At 33.2% G+C, this 17753-nt stretch overlaps 1 protein-coding gene across 2 annotated transcripts in view; it reads right to left on the reverse strand.

Moving 5' to 3' along the window:
• The window catches only part of LOC142983464 (facilitated trehalose transporter Tret1), a 48884-nt gene that overhangs the window by 16680 nt on the left and 14451 nt on the right, over nt 1-17753 (reverse strand). For both annotated transcript variants that reach the window (XM_076130358.1, XM_076130357.1), the window contains exon 2: nt 10751-10967. In XM_076130358.1, the coding sequence (XP_075986473.1) occupies nt 10751-10868 (118 nt within the window). In that variant the 5' untranslated portion in view covers nt 10869-10967. The remainder of the gene's footprint in view (nt 1-10750; nt 10968-17753) is intronic.

Genomic DNA, 17753 nt, shown 5'->3' on the forward strand with positions numbered 1-17753 from the left:
ATATTTTCTTTCATACATAATCTATATAATAGTCAGACTAGTGGGAGCTGGGTATTATATAAAAATAATCTATTGTGTAAGTTTATCAAAATTTTTTGAGTATATTAAAATTTATACTCAGTAAAACCCTATACCTTACGTAAATGACTGGCGTAAAATATTCGCGTCTTTTTTGCTAATTTAGTTAGTCAACCTAGTGTCAAAGTCTGTAATCTTAATTAACCTAACAACTACCGCTCCAACGGTTGCTTAACCCACAGAACGTTTACTAACCGGTATGCGCAGTATGCGAATATTGAGTGCGTCAAACATTAAAAATATGCATTCTGTAGGGTACTATTAAATACCCCATCTTTACAGGAAATTATTCAATTTTTATGAAGTTTTTTTCCGACGGTATTTGCTATGGTAAAGCCATTAAACTTCAGCCGCCATTACTCCAAAGATAAAAAAAGAAATCGCTTTTTAAACGCTTTACATTTCAATTAAGTATTTATGTATTACTCATAAAAAACTTAAGGAAAATTTCGTAAGTGAAGCTGCGCAGGTCAGCTAGTAACATAATAATCTTTATAAAATTACTTGTCCTGGCTGACTACTTAATTGACTAATTGATTGACTGACTGATACTCATCACACAGCCAAATCTATAGAAATTAGAAACATGATATGTGGACAATGGGTGCCTTTTATCATGTAGGCACTACCTAAGAATGGATTTTTTTGCGAGCGAAGCTACGCGGGTCCCATATCCTGTTTAATTCCTATTGTTTAGCTAACTAATACTTATCCAGAGAAGGTTAGAATGGTCGTAATATTCATCCCGAGAAGATAACAATGGTCGTAGGTCTAGTGTATTTTGTACAAAGAGAAACGCTACTCTAAAGGATGTTCTGATATAGATATTGGGAGTTCTATAAAACAATAAAATTATAAATAATGGCGCATATTTATTACATCATTATAAAAAAGATAAAATATGTAAGCTTTATGTTATTTATTGGTATACTTAGACTTACCATTTCATTTTAATTTGTTATCTTAAAGAAAGTCATTGTCGAAACTGCTAAATCATTCCGATTTTGACTAAAGGGCAAAGTAATACTGTCTAACTAATAAACGATATTTAAGCTCTGATTAGTTACAGTGTTTTGTCACTTTCAATCAATTTTGAAACTGTATACGAGTGAAAAAGACGAAATACGTGACGTTTATTTGTAAGACAGATAGAAAATAATAATAAAAAGGTGTGTCCATACTTAAAGACATGTAACAGAACGGACACACCTTTTCCCGTATCCTAAGACGCGTCCACGTATGAACATTATACAAAGTTAGAATGTTTGCAACTCAATCACAACAAAACTACTGGATGAATTTCGATTAAATTTTGTATAGGTACCGGTAGTTTATAATCTAGATTAACATCCCACTAATATTATAAATGCGAAAGTTTGTGAGAATGTATGAATGTTTGTTACTCTTTCACGCAAGTACTACTGTACCGATAACGATGAAATTGGTATATAGGTAGCTGAAGACCCAGAATAACACATAGGCTACTTATTATCCCGGAGTTCCCGAGGGATCGGGATTTAGATACACGGGAAGGGTTTCCACGCGGACAAATTCGCAGGCGGCCTCTATAAGATAACTTTTACCCCAGGAAATGTTTTCACCAGGGCTAGCTTCCGGGTCCCGCGCTAAATACAGACACCAAAATCGACAATGGTAACAACAAGATGTTATCTTGCATGAAGGCTGAAGCAATAACTTTTAGTTTATGATCACCTATATTTGTTTAACAATAGTCTCATTAATTGACTAACTGTCTGCATACAAATGAATATTTTATAGGGTTGTTTATACCGTCATAGGGGTATTATAATCGCACTTTTATTACTCGACTAGGTTTTACGTTACGAATAGAAATGCACTGTTTTTCCCAAAATCGAATTCCCCGCACGCATGTCCCGCTCCAGGCAAGAAGCGGGGGTCTGTCGGGCTCTCCCGCCGCCGCGCCGGCTTGGCGTTCCGGCTTTCAATTTGGGCATACCGACTAAAAACCTGACGGTGTTCCTTCAACAGTCACCACAAAGTGGCCAGGACGCCGTACCCCCAATTGGATACTCCGTGTCCCAAAAAAAGGTTTAACCAGTAACCTCCTACCATAGTCCCCGCTTGGTATCCGAAACCATTATAGCACGATAAATAAGTGATTCTCAAAATGGTGACAAACAATAAGAATAATGATTTACTTCCACGTTTCGAAGACGTCAGCTCTCAACAATTACATGACACCTAAGTTTGTGTACTCAGATATTACAAACGATTTACTTCTGATTGCGTTTAGATAACGAAAATAATAGTTGTAAGATTGTTTGGACAAAGTTTATTCATAATTTTTATATTTGATGTTACATTTGAATACCAAGTTGAAGGTTTTTTAAGGGTATTACCAGAGAACACATTCTCGATGGATCCGTCTACCATCGACTAACTCCATCTGCGATGCGACTTGTGTTCGAATCCCGGATCGGGGCAAAAAATTATTTCAGAAGTTTTTCCAAAAACTACTGCAATGTGATCTCGGGTTGGAATGCCAGATCGGGCCAAAAAATATTCCTAAGCCTTTCTTTGACATTCTTAGTGAACTTGTTTTTGCAAACTTCCGTACCTTAGTATGTGTGTTCCAACAGTATCATATCAGAAAAAAACGATCGTATAAGTTGTCTCCACAAAACCGTTGCCTCAATGCCTCAAATACAAAAAATACTTTAAAGTAATCCCATATTAAAATACGCTATATTTAATACAAAATGTTACACAAAACGGTTGTTATTGTAGCGACAATCTGATAAAATTTACTTTTTATTACTATAATGACGTTTGTCACACGTTGAATACAATGTATTCTTAATACTATAAATGTACATATTTGCTTTGATAAAATAATGTAGTAAGAATGTTGATATATTATTATGTATTTTATATTGAATTGAAGATCTCACTGAGGTTACTCAATATTAAATTAGATGTAAAGTTGACAAGATTGCAAGTGGCACGCATTTTGACGGATCTGTCATTTCGATATATTGATATACTAGCTAATGCTGACTGGCTTATTCCATGTTACCAGGGGGCTTACCGAGTAAAAAATATTCTGTCTGCTTTCGAGTCTGAAACTATCTGTGTGAAAAAAAGATCCAAATCGCGTCATTGGATAAGGAATGGAGAAGACAGACAAGCAGAGTTACTTTTGTATTTATCGCCTTAGTTGCAGTTTAAATTTTTCGTGAAATTATGCATAATCTTATTTAATTTTAATAATTTTATTTTGCTGAGAAGAAGAAGAAGATACACAATGAGTCACACCAGCACATCAAAATATGACTATTAAACATACTGAATTTAATTTGTGTACTTATGCTGATAATAATAGTTTTTGTTTTATCAAAATCGGATCAAAATTACCGAAGTTACAGCGTTATAAAGTTTCACTGCTTTTTTAAATTTGCGTTGCTTCGCGCGCTATGCGCTGACGTCACGACGCAACAGACACGCTTGTTCGACTGCGGGTGATGCGGAGTTTTGATTTGAAAAGTGATTTGCATTTAATATTTAAAGAGTCTGAGTATGTGTATGTGTTATAAATTTAATCATCGTATTTTTTGTAAAATAAGATATCCTCGATCTCGATCGCCACGCACACAATCATCAACTAGACCCAGGTAAAGAAAGTTGAACTCGTATACTACTAATAATATTTTTGTGTGTAGTTAACAATAAAATTGAAAGTTTGTTAGAACTGGCATTACAAATAATGAGTGTTACGTACCTACGAAGTGTAAATTTGGAAAACATAGTTTTAAAATAATATTATAAAAAAAAAAGTTGTCACCCCTGCCTCTGACTTTAGTCAGGTTGATGGCTATCATATGAACGCATGAATCTACTCTGTAGGTAGGTAGTCTTATATGATTAGGTGTGTAATGAGAACTTTTAAACTAACATTTTAATTTTGATATTATTAGATTTAATAAACATGGGTTCTTTTTTCAAAACAAAAAACCAACGCCAACTCAACCGCCGCGCTCGGCTCGCCGCCGCCTGTGAGGTCATTGAACTGCTTATTAAATTGTATCAACTGTTAGGTAGAAGTTCATTGCTAGGTAGGTATGAACATGATATGGCATCTTGATCTTGAGGAAGTGTTCAAAAGGCAATAAACTTCTATTTAACATTTGCGCTTGACAGTATCTGAACCGGGCTTTAAGTTTTAGATTAGGTGTCTTTTGCAAAAATATAAAACAGTTTACATGGTACAGAAAAAAACAATTTTTGGGGTGTTTTTTCACTGGAGTTAGTACACATAGGAACAATACAATATTTTCTAACCATTTTGTTTGTCCACTATAAGCAAAACAAATTATTTAAAGCGAAACCGCGAGAGCGCAACGAGCCTATGTAGGTATCGGCAAGTACTGACGAAATAGCAGTGTCGGGAGATGACGTCACACGTCCGTGCGGCCGCTTCGCCGGAGTTTGGCGCGAAGGCCATACTTTGACGTTTAATATCTCGGTCATTTTTGAAGATACGAAAAAAATAAAAACAGATTTTTTATTCTTGAAGTACCTAGTTTTTAAATATGCCCATAACAAAAATCATTGGTGTGACTCATTACTTTGTATTATTTAAACTTTTATTTAAATAATGTCTATTGACCTTTTCTACATATTAATATAGATAACCTCTTAATGGCGCACGATCCGAGTGATAAATAATATTATCGTATCACTTCCTCTGAGGTCATGTTATATAAGTGTCTTCGTAAATAAGGAATTATACAGATTTCCTTAAGATCCCGAACAACAACGCACGGTCCGCCATTTTAGCTTAAAAACGTCGAAACATAAAGGCAAAAAAAATCATTATTTCAATTCAGTATGCAATTATGCATTACTATCTATATGCTAAGACATTAATGTATAGATACCCAAAAATCTCTTTTATTGTAGCCGAGTTATATTGACTAATAAAAACATTATGTAGGGACCTCAAATTTTTTTTATTGTCGATAATATTAGGTCGGGGAAAAAGTACAAAACACAAATAGCTCGATATTTGGGTATTTCACGAGCTCACTGAAAGAAACCTAATGAACCGTGTACTAATTTGTGATTTTTGAAGCGAAAGAGATTTTATTACAAGTTCATACATACTATAATGCGAAAAGACTTTTTCCCGACCTAATAGATACAAATCCCTGTGTAGTTTCCAGGCTGCAGACACCATATTGAATTTTCACATTTTTCAGTTATCTATTTATTATAAGCAATATATAAAGATAAATTAAAAAATGATTATTAAAACAAACTCGTTTCACCTCAAGTCATAAAATTTTACAGCTTGAAAGATTAATTATCTTGTTTTACAGTTCTTATTGAGAATTATTTTATTTATTACGTGGTTGTTTGCAGGAGGTAACAGATACATAAGATACAGTGTTGCCACCTGTACGGCACAAAACGCGGCAATTTTGCTAGGCCATTGGGCAATTCAGTTAGTTTTATAGAGGACGGATTTTTTTTTGTGTGTAGGGGGAGGGAGATGGACTGTCATACTAAAGATTGGCACCAAATAGCTTTAGACAGAGATATATGGAAAGAGGGAAAAGAAGCCTTTGCCCTGCAGTGGGACAATATGGGCTGATAATAAACAATAAATAAATAGGGGGAGGGAGGAGGGATAAGTTCAAATATGTGAGAGATAGCCACATAAAGTCCTTTACATAAAAAATTACATACACTGAAAAACGCAACCTAATGTATGATTTCATTGGTCTAAGAAGTATTTATGAAAAGTGTTTGTACTATGTCGCTGAACTTTTTAAGACGTCGATTTGGCTGATATTGCTTTGTCCGTGTAAACGAATTCCCGGGGTAAAGATATTCTTATTGAAAGGTTTCAGACTAGGTATCCTTATGTGCATCGACCATAGTCAGCCTGTGACCACGGTCAATGCAATTCGATCGAAACGACGGGCAAACAAATAAGGTACCTTAACCTATACTTTTCAATCGCGTTTAAGACCCGTTACATTATAATATTATGTGTACAAATCGCGAGAGTTTAAAATCGTTAATAGGGAACTGTGTTTTTTTTCTGTGTCAAAGAAACTTACCTACATCCATAGATCCTGGCAAGCTTACAAGATTATATTTAAAAAATCTTATCTAATTACATAACGAAAATTAACCTTTTAGTGGTGGTGATACCCTTTAGACAAAAAGTTAAGTTTGCGCACGTATTTCACAACTTTTGTAACAGGTTTAACTCAAATATTTATCTTTGTATTAAAACTATTTTGACTACAAACACCAGTCTCAATATTTATATAACAGTCCAAATAAATTCGGTAGCCATGTTTCAATTTACTTTATATAGAGCATACCGACTATCATTAAGTAAATATGAATTATATTTAAGTAAACAGTTTTTCTTGCTAATATTGATAGGATAGACGGCACCCGATTCTTAGAAAATTTGACATTTAAGTCGGGTCAATGAACTCTTTGAAAGTGCTGCTTAACTATACCTATAACAGCTTAATTTCTATTTAATTTGGGTAAAGTAACAATAGTTTTTTGGAACAAAACTTTCTATTACGTTGTATTTCCAATTTTGAACTAGCTAAATTCTGAATTTCATCAAAATCGGACATTGGTTGCTTGGTTTAGCACTGAAAGCATTACAGACAGACAAAACCATTAGACTTATACATCGATAAACAACTGAAAAAGTTTGTCATGGTTGTCTAAATTCTTCCTTTAAGTATTTGCTGAAGGAAATTCGGCCATAAGTAAGGATTTTTCAATAGGGCCGTCATGACCTTTACTAAGCTAGTGTTATCTATACTTAATATTATAAAGCTGAAGAGTTTGTTTGTTTGTTTGTTTGAACGCGCTAATCACAGGAACTACTGTTTCGATTTGAAAAATTCTGTTAGATAGTCCATTCATCGAGGAAGGTTATAGGCTATATAACATCACGCTACAGCCATTAGGAGCGGAGTAACAACGAAAAATGTTACAAAAACGGGTTACTTAGGTGACGCAAGCGAAGTTGCGCGGGTCAGCTAGTTTAATATAAAACGTTGAAAACACAGCCTTCAATCACGTTGTATGATAACACTATCAATAAACGTGTTTCTCTGTCAACATACTTTAATGCATAATGAAAACACATACGTTTTATAACTGCACTTCATTTTAGAAAATACGAGAGGTAGAGGCCGCCCACGACTTCGTCCGCGTGGAAACCCTTCCCGTGTAAATCCCGATCTCTTGCCTATGTGTTATTCTGGGTCTTCACCTACCTACATACCAAATTTTATCGTAATCGATTCAGTAGTATTTGCGTGAAAGAGTAGCAAACATCCATACATACATTCCCACAAACTTTCGTATTCATAATATTAGTAGGATAGTTATAGGACTAGTAGGCTGACTTCAGGCGACAGGTTGTTAAAACATCAGTTAAATCTATCGACAGCATTTTTTTGAGAAAGAAGTATGCTGTGCTGACTGCACGTAACTTGGAATAAGACCAAGACAAAGATTTTATATACAACAATATACATATACATATATTACAATGAACAATCATAGCCAAAATGTACATTAGTCTCTTGGCGATTGAAATGGTTGTATTCCATCGTCGGGCAAATTTTTGACTCTTGTATGAATGTTCATATTACTAGTCTGAACTTGACCATCCACATCGACAGAGATCAGATATATTTCAGTGCCTTTTTCTGCCAACACTTTCGAGGATAACGGGCGAGAAATTATATAAAAATTAAATAGCTTCGTATAACATAACTTAGTACTAATCACTTTGTAAGTGCAGTCAATAAAGAGTAATTATAATATATTCTTAGTGCAATAATCTATTGTACCACTTAAACCGGCTCTTTAAGGAATTCAATAGTATATTGTTTTTTAGTGGACTACGTCCTTACCGGCTAGCAATAATCACTTTGTGCGCTAACTAGATATTATTTAATGGTATTGCTATTAGCGATGCATACCGCTTCTGTACAGGTCGGTCGAGGCGCTCATAGCCAGTTGTGCTCACCGCTCGGTAAACGATCTGTGAGTTAAGCAACCGCTGGCGCGGTCATTCTATAGATGGGTGACCGCATTGTGGTATTTGAACCGGGCGTCTCCGTGCTTCGGAGGGCACATAAAAAGTAGGTCCCGGTTGTTGTCAATTAAGATAACAGTCGTTAAGCCACGTCAAAGGCCTTCGGGCGGCTTGAACAACTTTGACACTAGGTTGACCACTAACCATACGATAGGTAGATAGATAGACAGGTAGGTAAGAGCATAGAACCGTGAACTACCTACTTCATATTTTCACAAACAAACAAAAAACGGCGTGGGCAAAACTACGTGAAAAACTATATATTTTTATTTTATTACACCAAAGGCGTACTTATTTAATCGCTGAAAATAATCCTGAAATCAACATTTTATCTTAATTTCGCTATTATAGTCATATTATAACGATAAACATGATAACGAGACTCTAATCAACTACATATATACCCTCTGAGTAGCAAATCTAATAGATTTGAAATAATTTATTACACCTCCCACACTGAAAATAATATGAATACTATCTAGATGTGATAGCCGAGTGGTATTCACCGCAGAATAAATAATAATAAGTAAAGAGCTACACTTTTACGCCAGTGATTGCAATCCTAAACATCGATAAATTTACGAAATTCTGTATATATTTATGTATATTTGATGTATATATTTATGTATATATTTATTTATTTATGTATATAACATACATACATGAAATCGCGCTTAAGAATAGACAAAGACCAGATTTATTAACAAAACAAAATTATAAGCGCTTCAGCATAATTTTCAGGTCAAAAAAGGCTTACGACTTATAAACACGTTAGTAGCTGTGTTGAATTCGAATTGAAAAAAATCGAAATGAGGAGAATTCGAACTCAGGACCTCTATATTCGAAGTTAGCTCTTTCAATCTTAGCGCTAGGCTTCGGGCGGCTTGAACAACTTTGACACTAGGTTGACCACTAACCATACGACCAACTTTGACAATAGGTTGACCACTAACCATACGACCAACTTTGACACTAGGTTGACCACTAACCATACGACAAGAAGAAGAAGAAGAAGAAGAAGCGCTAGGCAATAAGTAAGTAGCTGCAAGGAAAACCCGTTTCTCAAAGGTCTAGATTCGGAGTTTCCGCGCTATATTTTCCTCTGTCATTGATCAACCTTGTGATTAGGTATTCCTATATGTCGCAAGGTGAATTTCTAATGTGTTTACGATAGTTATTATTTCATTATAGATAATTAATATCTTTAAGAGATTATCTATGCATTCTAGGCAACTATGTTATTGAAGATTGTATGTAAATACATTATATGATATGAAATGTAATATGTGACAAACATAACATATGCCTATAATGTATTAGCAATTTTCTCGTGAAAAGTTAGAATTTTCAATAAATATCAATCGTTGTAGCAGTAATTTTTTAACATTTCAGATAAGGTTGACGCCTATTTCATTTAATCTACATAACCGTAAGATAGACTGGAAGAAAATGCCTTGGGCATTAAGTCCGCCATTATACAACTGTAAAAAAGTATAAATAAATAATGTAAAACATGTTGCCAAAGACTGCAGTTTAAGCTAGCATGATTTTCTACCACTATCGACTATCCACAACCGGCTAGCTAACAAGAAATTTTGTATGAAAATCTGATCAGCGCCTCTAGCGGACACCGTGGGAACTACTTGCAGTACAATTTAAATGTCAAACTCTCGGTACTTGGTATCGACTACACAGAATCGCATTTAAATTAATTGTCAAGGAAGTAACATAAAATCAGTAACACTTATAAAACTATTACGGATTGTTTCAAGTCAACAAAATAACTAAACAATGCAAACATAATTTAAGTATTAACAGCAAGACGACACTTCAACTTTAAACAAATAAATATACGACATTTAATTCACCGTAACGCATTATTTTCCCGCCACAAATTGACTTATATTGTTATTCGATGACCTAACATAATCTATTTCGAAAAGACTTTGCCCGTCATACCTAATTTATTAATTAAATGTACTCTAAAACAGTCAGGAATGCATTATTTCTTTAAAAATACTCTCGTAAAAATACAAATATTTATTTATACAAATTTTAACTCTTTTGTATCTTATTATACGAATAATTTTAATATTCATTAAGTATTTCAGCATTTGTAGTAAGAAACGTACAATAACGTTTGGTCGGGTTATAATTTTCGCGGTTTTATACCTTTTTAATCGTTGTTTCATGGTTTGACGGCTCATTATGTTAAAACAAAGTAAGAATTTAATTCACAGATCGTCACAATGACTAGTGCATTTCAATTGTAAATTAACACTTAGTCGTTTAATTTATAAAAGGATTTACTCCTGTAGTTTTAATCGGAAGACTGTTATTTTATTCCAAGCATCTTTTAATAAAAAAAAAACATCACTTACCAACATGACAAACAAAAACAAACACATTCTTTTTTAAAATAAAATTTAAACAAAGACACTTGCAAACAGCCACATTTTTTTTTCACTAACACAATAGGCGATTATATTTTTAATCGGAATTCTTTTTTTTATTCAAATTAATTTAAAAATGTTGACGTACCGATGCCGGCGATTACGAATTGGCGCCACAATTGTCCCGCCTCCATTCTGTAGTGTTGCTGGTTAACTGAAGGCACGCCGGTACTAACCGGGTCGTATTCGTAATTTCTATCTGCCATACGTCACGTGACGTCGCACGATACGTAAACGCTCTCGTCTACGTTAAGCAGGGGTCGAGGGTGAGTGTTTCGCAAACACCCGTGGTTCCGCCGCCAGAACTGTTGACAAAAAAAAAATTAAATATAACAAACAGCAAAAATGACATTTAAAATACAAGTAATAATATAAATTTAATCCATTTATGTCCCACTGCTGGGCAAGGGTCTCCTCCCTTAATAAGAGAGGGGTTAGGCATTGAGTACACCACGTTGGCCAAGTGCGGGTTGGGGACTTCAAGTAAATATTAAATTTTAAAAAGTACTAAATAAAATTCGAAAAATAAAGTAACATTAACCGCTAATGAAATAAAACGTAGAAAAATAAACGGAATATTTTGTCACGGTCATTGTTCAACGATCAATTGAAAATACTGATAAAATAAAAAGAGAATTGCGCATTAATAAATACATATAAGATATTTGAATAATTTCAAGCATAATTTTATCACAACTTTATCAAACGGATATTTTTTTTTTGGATTTTTCTTACGACAAGCTGATTCAGTGACATTATGAAAAAAAAATAGAGTCGCCATTCTTTGGCGCCAAAAACATTGGACTTACATTAAAATAAATATTCATTTAACTATTCTGCCGTCGTAAATCTAAACACAGTAACTTCAAAATATGCGTTTTGAGAAAAACGCGGTTGAAGTTTAGTGGTTAATTTTTGCTCTCATGAAGATACTAATTATTGTATATTATTTCATGCAACTTTTAATGTTAGTATGTAGTTAAATCTTTGATTCTGTATATATATATCTAGTATATTATTATTGTATAAATAATAAAATTAGATAATGTGTTTTAAGCTAGGGTAATAATATAATATTTTTTTCTTTTTTAAGTTACAACACGGTAACTCAACGGTTACTGTGTTGTAACCAAGTTTTACCTATTACTGTGTTGTAACTTTGTAAAGATATTAACATTAGGGGAATTACGACACAGTAAGTATGTACATACTGTGTTATAACTATGTTTCTTAGAAATACATATAAAATCAGTAATACAGTAAATGAGATACTGTGATTTATTCAAGTATTTGTTGTTTATCTTTGAACAATATTTTATACGCAATCACAGTAACTGAAGAAGCCGTGTTATAATCAAGCAAAAGAAAAAAAATGTAAATCTATTCACGTTAAAAAAACACAGTTAGTAGTGAGATACTGTTATTTAATTTAAAATAACACAGATACTGTATTTTTTATTAAAAATAATGTTTTTTTTGTAAAAATACTGTGTTTTTATTTAATGTATTTCGGTAACTATCCATCGTACAAACAAACCGAAAACTTTCTCAAATAGCACGCGGTCTCCTGATTCCAAAGAACTAAACAAACTATAAACACAGTAACTTAAGTTACTGTGTTTACATTTACGACGGCAGTATTATATTACTACAGTATGAAATGATAAATTAATCGCGTTAATTTTTCATATTAAATACAGTTTTTTGTATACAAATACAATGCTTAATTAAAACAACGTTTTATATTTCAGTCAAGAGTACAAGCAACCCTGCGGCCATTTTGATTAGAAACAGCCAATTACATTAACTAAGTGTTCCCGTAAGAATCTACAGTTTATGAGATGCTGTTTATTCTCTGTTTACTGTTTTACGTCATTTAGATATTTAAATACGCATTATTTAATTAGGGTCGCTCATCAGCTTGTAAATGACAAATTTTCTACGATTACTGACTAAGGCTTGCTACGGGTCTTGCTCTTGCTACACATATTCGGTTTTACCATTCAGCTAGGCCGATTAATGCCGACCCGAATATTGTGTATAGCAAACCTAAAGTTAAAGGACAATAATAATTCATTCAAGATTTGGTAAAAAATCTACTACTAGGTAATAAAAAAAAAGTTTTTAAAAATATAAGATGTCAAATCTATTTTTTTTTTATAATATATGCTGTAGTAACCCACAACTTTTAATTTATAATAAAGTTTATTAACGAAGTTGCATTTATGAATATTATTCTGAATACAACGGTTATCACGGGTTATTATATTAAAATAACAAATGGCGTCGATAAACAAATCAGTTTGATGTCGTCACAGTTCATAATAATATGTCAAATGTCAATATAAATAATTTGACGCTTCCCATTTTGAAATGAATATATATGTTACTGTAAAAGCCCGAACTGCGGTAAATCCTAAGATTTTCCGGTAAAACCTAAGATTTACCAACTCTCAATGGTAAAAGTCCGAACAATTTTATTTCGAACTTTTACCTCTATTCACTTGATGATGTGGAGATGTCGCCGGAGCCCCGCTTCGAGGGGCTCCTCCTTCTGGGTGGTTTAAAAAAAAATAACCAACTTCTAACCTAACCTACCCATGTCGGTTTGCCCAAAACTCTAACTCTATAAAGAAGGAGTTTTTTATATACCGTAACATAGTTATAATGAGAGGTTGAAGATGTCGCCGGAGTTTAAAAACCATAGAGAATAAAAGAATTTTTCGGACTTTTATCATTGAGAGTTGGTAAATCTTAGGTTTTACCGGAAAATCTTAGGATTTACCACAGTTCGGGCTTTTACAGTAACATATACATCATTTATGTGTTATACAGTAATAGCCAAAAATGTAAAGATCGAGTATCAAATTTCATCTGCTATTATTGTAACCATAACTTATCGGTTAGCGGTAAAGTCCAGCCATTTTCGTTAATAAAAAATGTTTTATAATATCTGTGTGGTATCAATCCTGACCCAATGTCAACAATTACAAAAAAAGTAAACGTTTTCGTACGCATCGTTTTCATTCGGTTATTTTTGATATTACTTATCTTTTAACCGTCTACAAAATAAAATAAATTTTCTTAATCCGTCTCGAAATTTTGCCGTGATCAAAATTACGAATATTAGCTATCAGATGTCAAGACGGAAATATTATCGCCATATTGTAGAATTTCGTCACACAATTATTTTTATCAATTAATTCAACTGTTTATCAACTTACAGGAGGTAAATTATTGTCTTGTCATCACAATTACATTTTACAAATTTAGATAGAATATCAAGTTGATAAAATTTGACACATTTTGAAAATTAAAGTCAATGTATGTACGTTTTTGAAAACAAAAACATCAATAGCTTTATGGAGCTTAACTTTTAATATCATTCAAGAAAAAAGAGTCTAAAATTGAAACAAAGTCTATTCGTGAACCGTATGAAAATCGAAAATTGGGTTTCGAGTTTGTAAATATGTACAGAATTATATAATAAAGGTGCTTTAGTAAAATCTTGTAAATAAAATATTCTTGTAAATAATAATAGTTATTAAAACAAAAAACCTATTGACCAATATTAATTCTTAAGGAAATATGCCCAACTGAGAAATAAAGAAACGCTACAAGTTTTCGTAGACCCTTCTACGAAATTGCTACGTATTAACAGCATTGAATAAAATTTTTAAAAAAATCATTTTAAAGCCTTTTGAGATGATTTTGAACTTTGTCATGTAATGATTAAAATTAATATGGTTGGGATATAAAAATATATCTGAAACAAAAATGCCACGTGAAAAGTTTTTTTTTTTACAAAAGAAAAGTCACACCACTATTATTATGTAATAATATATATTTTGCCTCCAAACTACATGCTTCTAATTATTTAATAGCACACTAAATATTTTTACAACACACAACAGAAATTGCGCACGAATTATCTAAATAAATATTGTAAAAAAAACGAGATAAAGTTACGGGTGGCACTTTACTCATTGCTGGCTGATTAGGCGCCAATTTTTTTTACTTATGTCATATTGAAATACAAGCAATCTAACAATTTGTTTTTTTTATCATTGAAGGGACATAAAGTCCCAATATCTATATGGTCAGCGTGGTGGACTCAAAGATATGCAAGGATGAGAGAATTCCTTTATTATCTATACTAATATTATAAAGCTGAAGAGTTTTTTTGTTTGTTTGAACGCGCTAATTGAAAAAATATTTTATTGTTGGATAGCCTATTTATTTAGGAAAGCTATAGGTTACATAACATCACGCTACGATCAACAGGAGCAGAGTACCAAGAGTAAAAAATGTTACCAAAACGGGGAAAAATATGTCTTTTCTCTTTTATGTAACGCAAGCGAAGTCAGCTAGTAAATGATATTGCACTTTCATCCTGCCAATGCTTAATTTTCTATCACTAACAATATTTGGTAAACAATAATGATTACTTTATTTTTACCATCATTTATTTTATATAGGACTTCCATTGACGTACATAGAATCACCTACATTAATGAAATGCCAAAACCAAATAAACACTTCAAATAAATGGTTCCAGTTGAATTCGTCTGGTAAAGTATAAATTAAGGAGTGATTTTTTTGGTTCCGTCGTTTTAAAAAGCAGCAACTCATTGTCAACAGAAAATTATTAAACGTGTAATAGCAAAAGGCTCATTCAGAATGCTTACGCTATGTACATTTTTTAAGTAGTAAATGTTAAAATTTAATTAATAATTGGACTTAAACATATTAGGCACTAGTTTTTACCCGCGACTTCGTCCGCCACCTGAGTTTTCCCATGGGAATGCGTCATTTCTCAAGATAAAAAGTAGCATGTGTCCTTTCTCAGGTATCAAAATATCTCCTTATCTAATTTCATGCTAATTGGTACAGTAGTTAAGGCGTGATTGAGTAACAGACAGACAGAGTTATTTTCGCATTTATAATATTAAATTAAATATAGTATGGATTGAGGCCACCGAAAAACGACGTAGTGACGTAACGTAGTGACAGTAAAGGCCAGATATCAACGAAAGCTGATAAAACAGTTAGTCCAATGAACCCTTTTCTAACCTAACTCTATAAAAGCACTATAACCTAAAAGTTGACTGCAAACACATAGTGCTACATAAATATACTAAGTATATTATCATGTTTATCAAACCGTTTACATTAATCCTTATCAATGATTAAATTCATAAATACGTTACATATTTGCAAGTGTGGGTTTATCAGTTGTGGAAAAATATAGGTTATCGATGATATTTTAGGGTCCACTTTATAAAACCTCATACATAAAATCAAACCCTTTCCCGTAAGCCTGAGAACGCCACTTGGTACGATCGGCACAAACTTTCCTTGTTTCATTCACATCCATACATTTTGTGATACAGGACCGTCGGTTACGAGTACTACCCACCTGACCTTTTTGCAAGACATCACCATTATGATATGTGCTTCAAATTCTCCGGACCGAGTCGAAATTTCCTGCATATTTTTTTAGCTTCAATTAGTGTATTTTACATAAATGATATAACTTTTCATACTGAATTATATTATAATAACATGTATTTAAAAATATCTACGGAACTTTAGCTATGTCTAATAATGTTTTATCAAATTAAGCGCGTCATCAATGAAGGGAAATTATTAATTGCTGATAAAATTATTGAACGTCGAGGGAATCTTCTCGATTTTCTAAAACAGGACCATGTCCGATTGTATTGCATTATTGCAGTTATACGAGTTCATTAACACTTGTATTTTTAATTAATAGGTTATTTAAGTATTAAAAGTGTGTATACGCACGAGCAATGAGCTACTTTATACAAAAATACCTCTCAATTTTGAGAGCTTATTTTCATCGGTCTAAATCATTCATTTACGTACAGACACTTATGATGGTCGAATATAGTAGGTGAATTTAACGTCGGTTGGGAAAGTAGAGACAATGAAAAGAGCCGACAAGAAACTCCTAAGAAATTGTATACTTACGAATGACGAAAATTATTTTAAACAGAGCTAAGATCTGCGTTAATCCATAAATAATAAAAGTATTGCTTATTTAAATATAATTATAAAAACAACAGGTGTGAGGTAAGTAAAAACCCAGACACAAGGAAAAAATAACATAGTTGCAAGATATCAAGTCGAAAGTAACTATGCAATGACGCCTTTAACATAATAACGACAAGTAAAGAAAACTATTCAGGTAGGGGCGAATTCGAATTTGACTGAATCGTATTTGAGGTTATGACAAAATATATACTCTTAAATTCAAAACTAGCGAGTAATCAAACACTGAAAATCTAAATTTAACAATTTAATTAGTTTCTCTTTTAACCAGAATTCAATCATGCGCTAGTATGGAATTTAAGAGTTCGATTTGACATTACCTCAAATGTCAGGCAGGTGATAAAGAAGATACAAATCACCCTTGATCAAATTACATGCCATCGAAGCTGCACGGGTGGATAAACCTACAAACACAGTTTGACATTCATCGAGTTGTTTTTATAAACTTTCATATTTATAAATCAATAAATCGTTCTTGGTCTCATTAATCGTTGTTTACTAGTTCAGGATAAAACTACGATAGTAATAGATAGTGTTCACGTTTGTTCACACGCGGCGTGGGACACGTGCGTCGTATGCGTGTGGACACTATAATATAACGTCACTAGTTCTCTACCATAATATTGAGATCATAAATCGTTACTGTTCTTTAAAACGGTCAGGTAGTCCTAGGTTTCTGAGGTACATTTAGCGGTAGTTTATGTATTCAATTGTGTCAAAACTCATTTAAAAAAACGCTATTGAATAGATAAACTACCGTTAATTGCACTCAGAAACCGGGGGTTAGGCACACATATTCGGTTCGCCATTAATCGGCCTTGCCGGGCGGTAAGACCGAATATGTGTGTATATTAAGGAAAATTGCCGCTCGGCATTTCCGCGCCTGAATGTTTAAACAGAATTGTGACGATCGGACTCAAAGGAACTAGGTACCCGATCGGCACAAGCCAAATAAGTACAGTAATTGCTTCGAGTCGGTTTTGTTGTTCGATAAATACTGCCGAACCGAACGTGCC

The sequence above is a fragment of the Anticarsia gemmatalis genome, chromosome 24 (assembly GCF_050436995.1).
Source record: "Anticarsia gemmatalis isolate Benzon Research Colony breed Stoneville strain chromosome 24, ilAntGemm2 primary, whole genome shotgun sequence".
NCBI classification, from domain to species: domain Eukaryota; kingdom Metazoa; phylum Arthropoda; class Insecta; order Lepidoptera; family Erebidae; genus Anticarsia; species Anticarsia gemmatalis.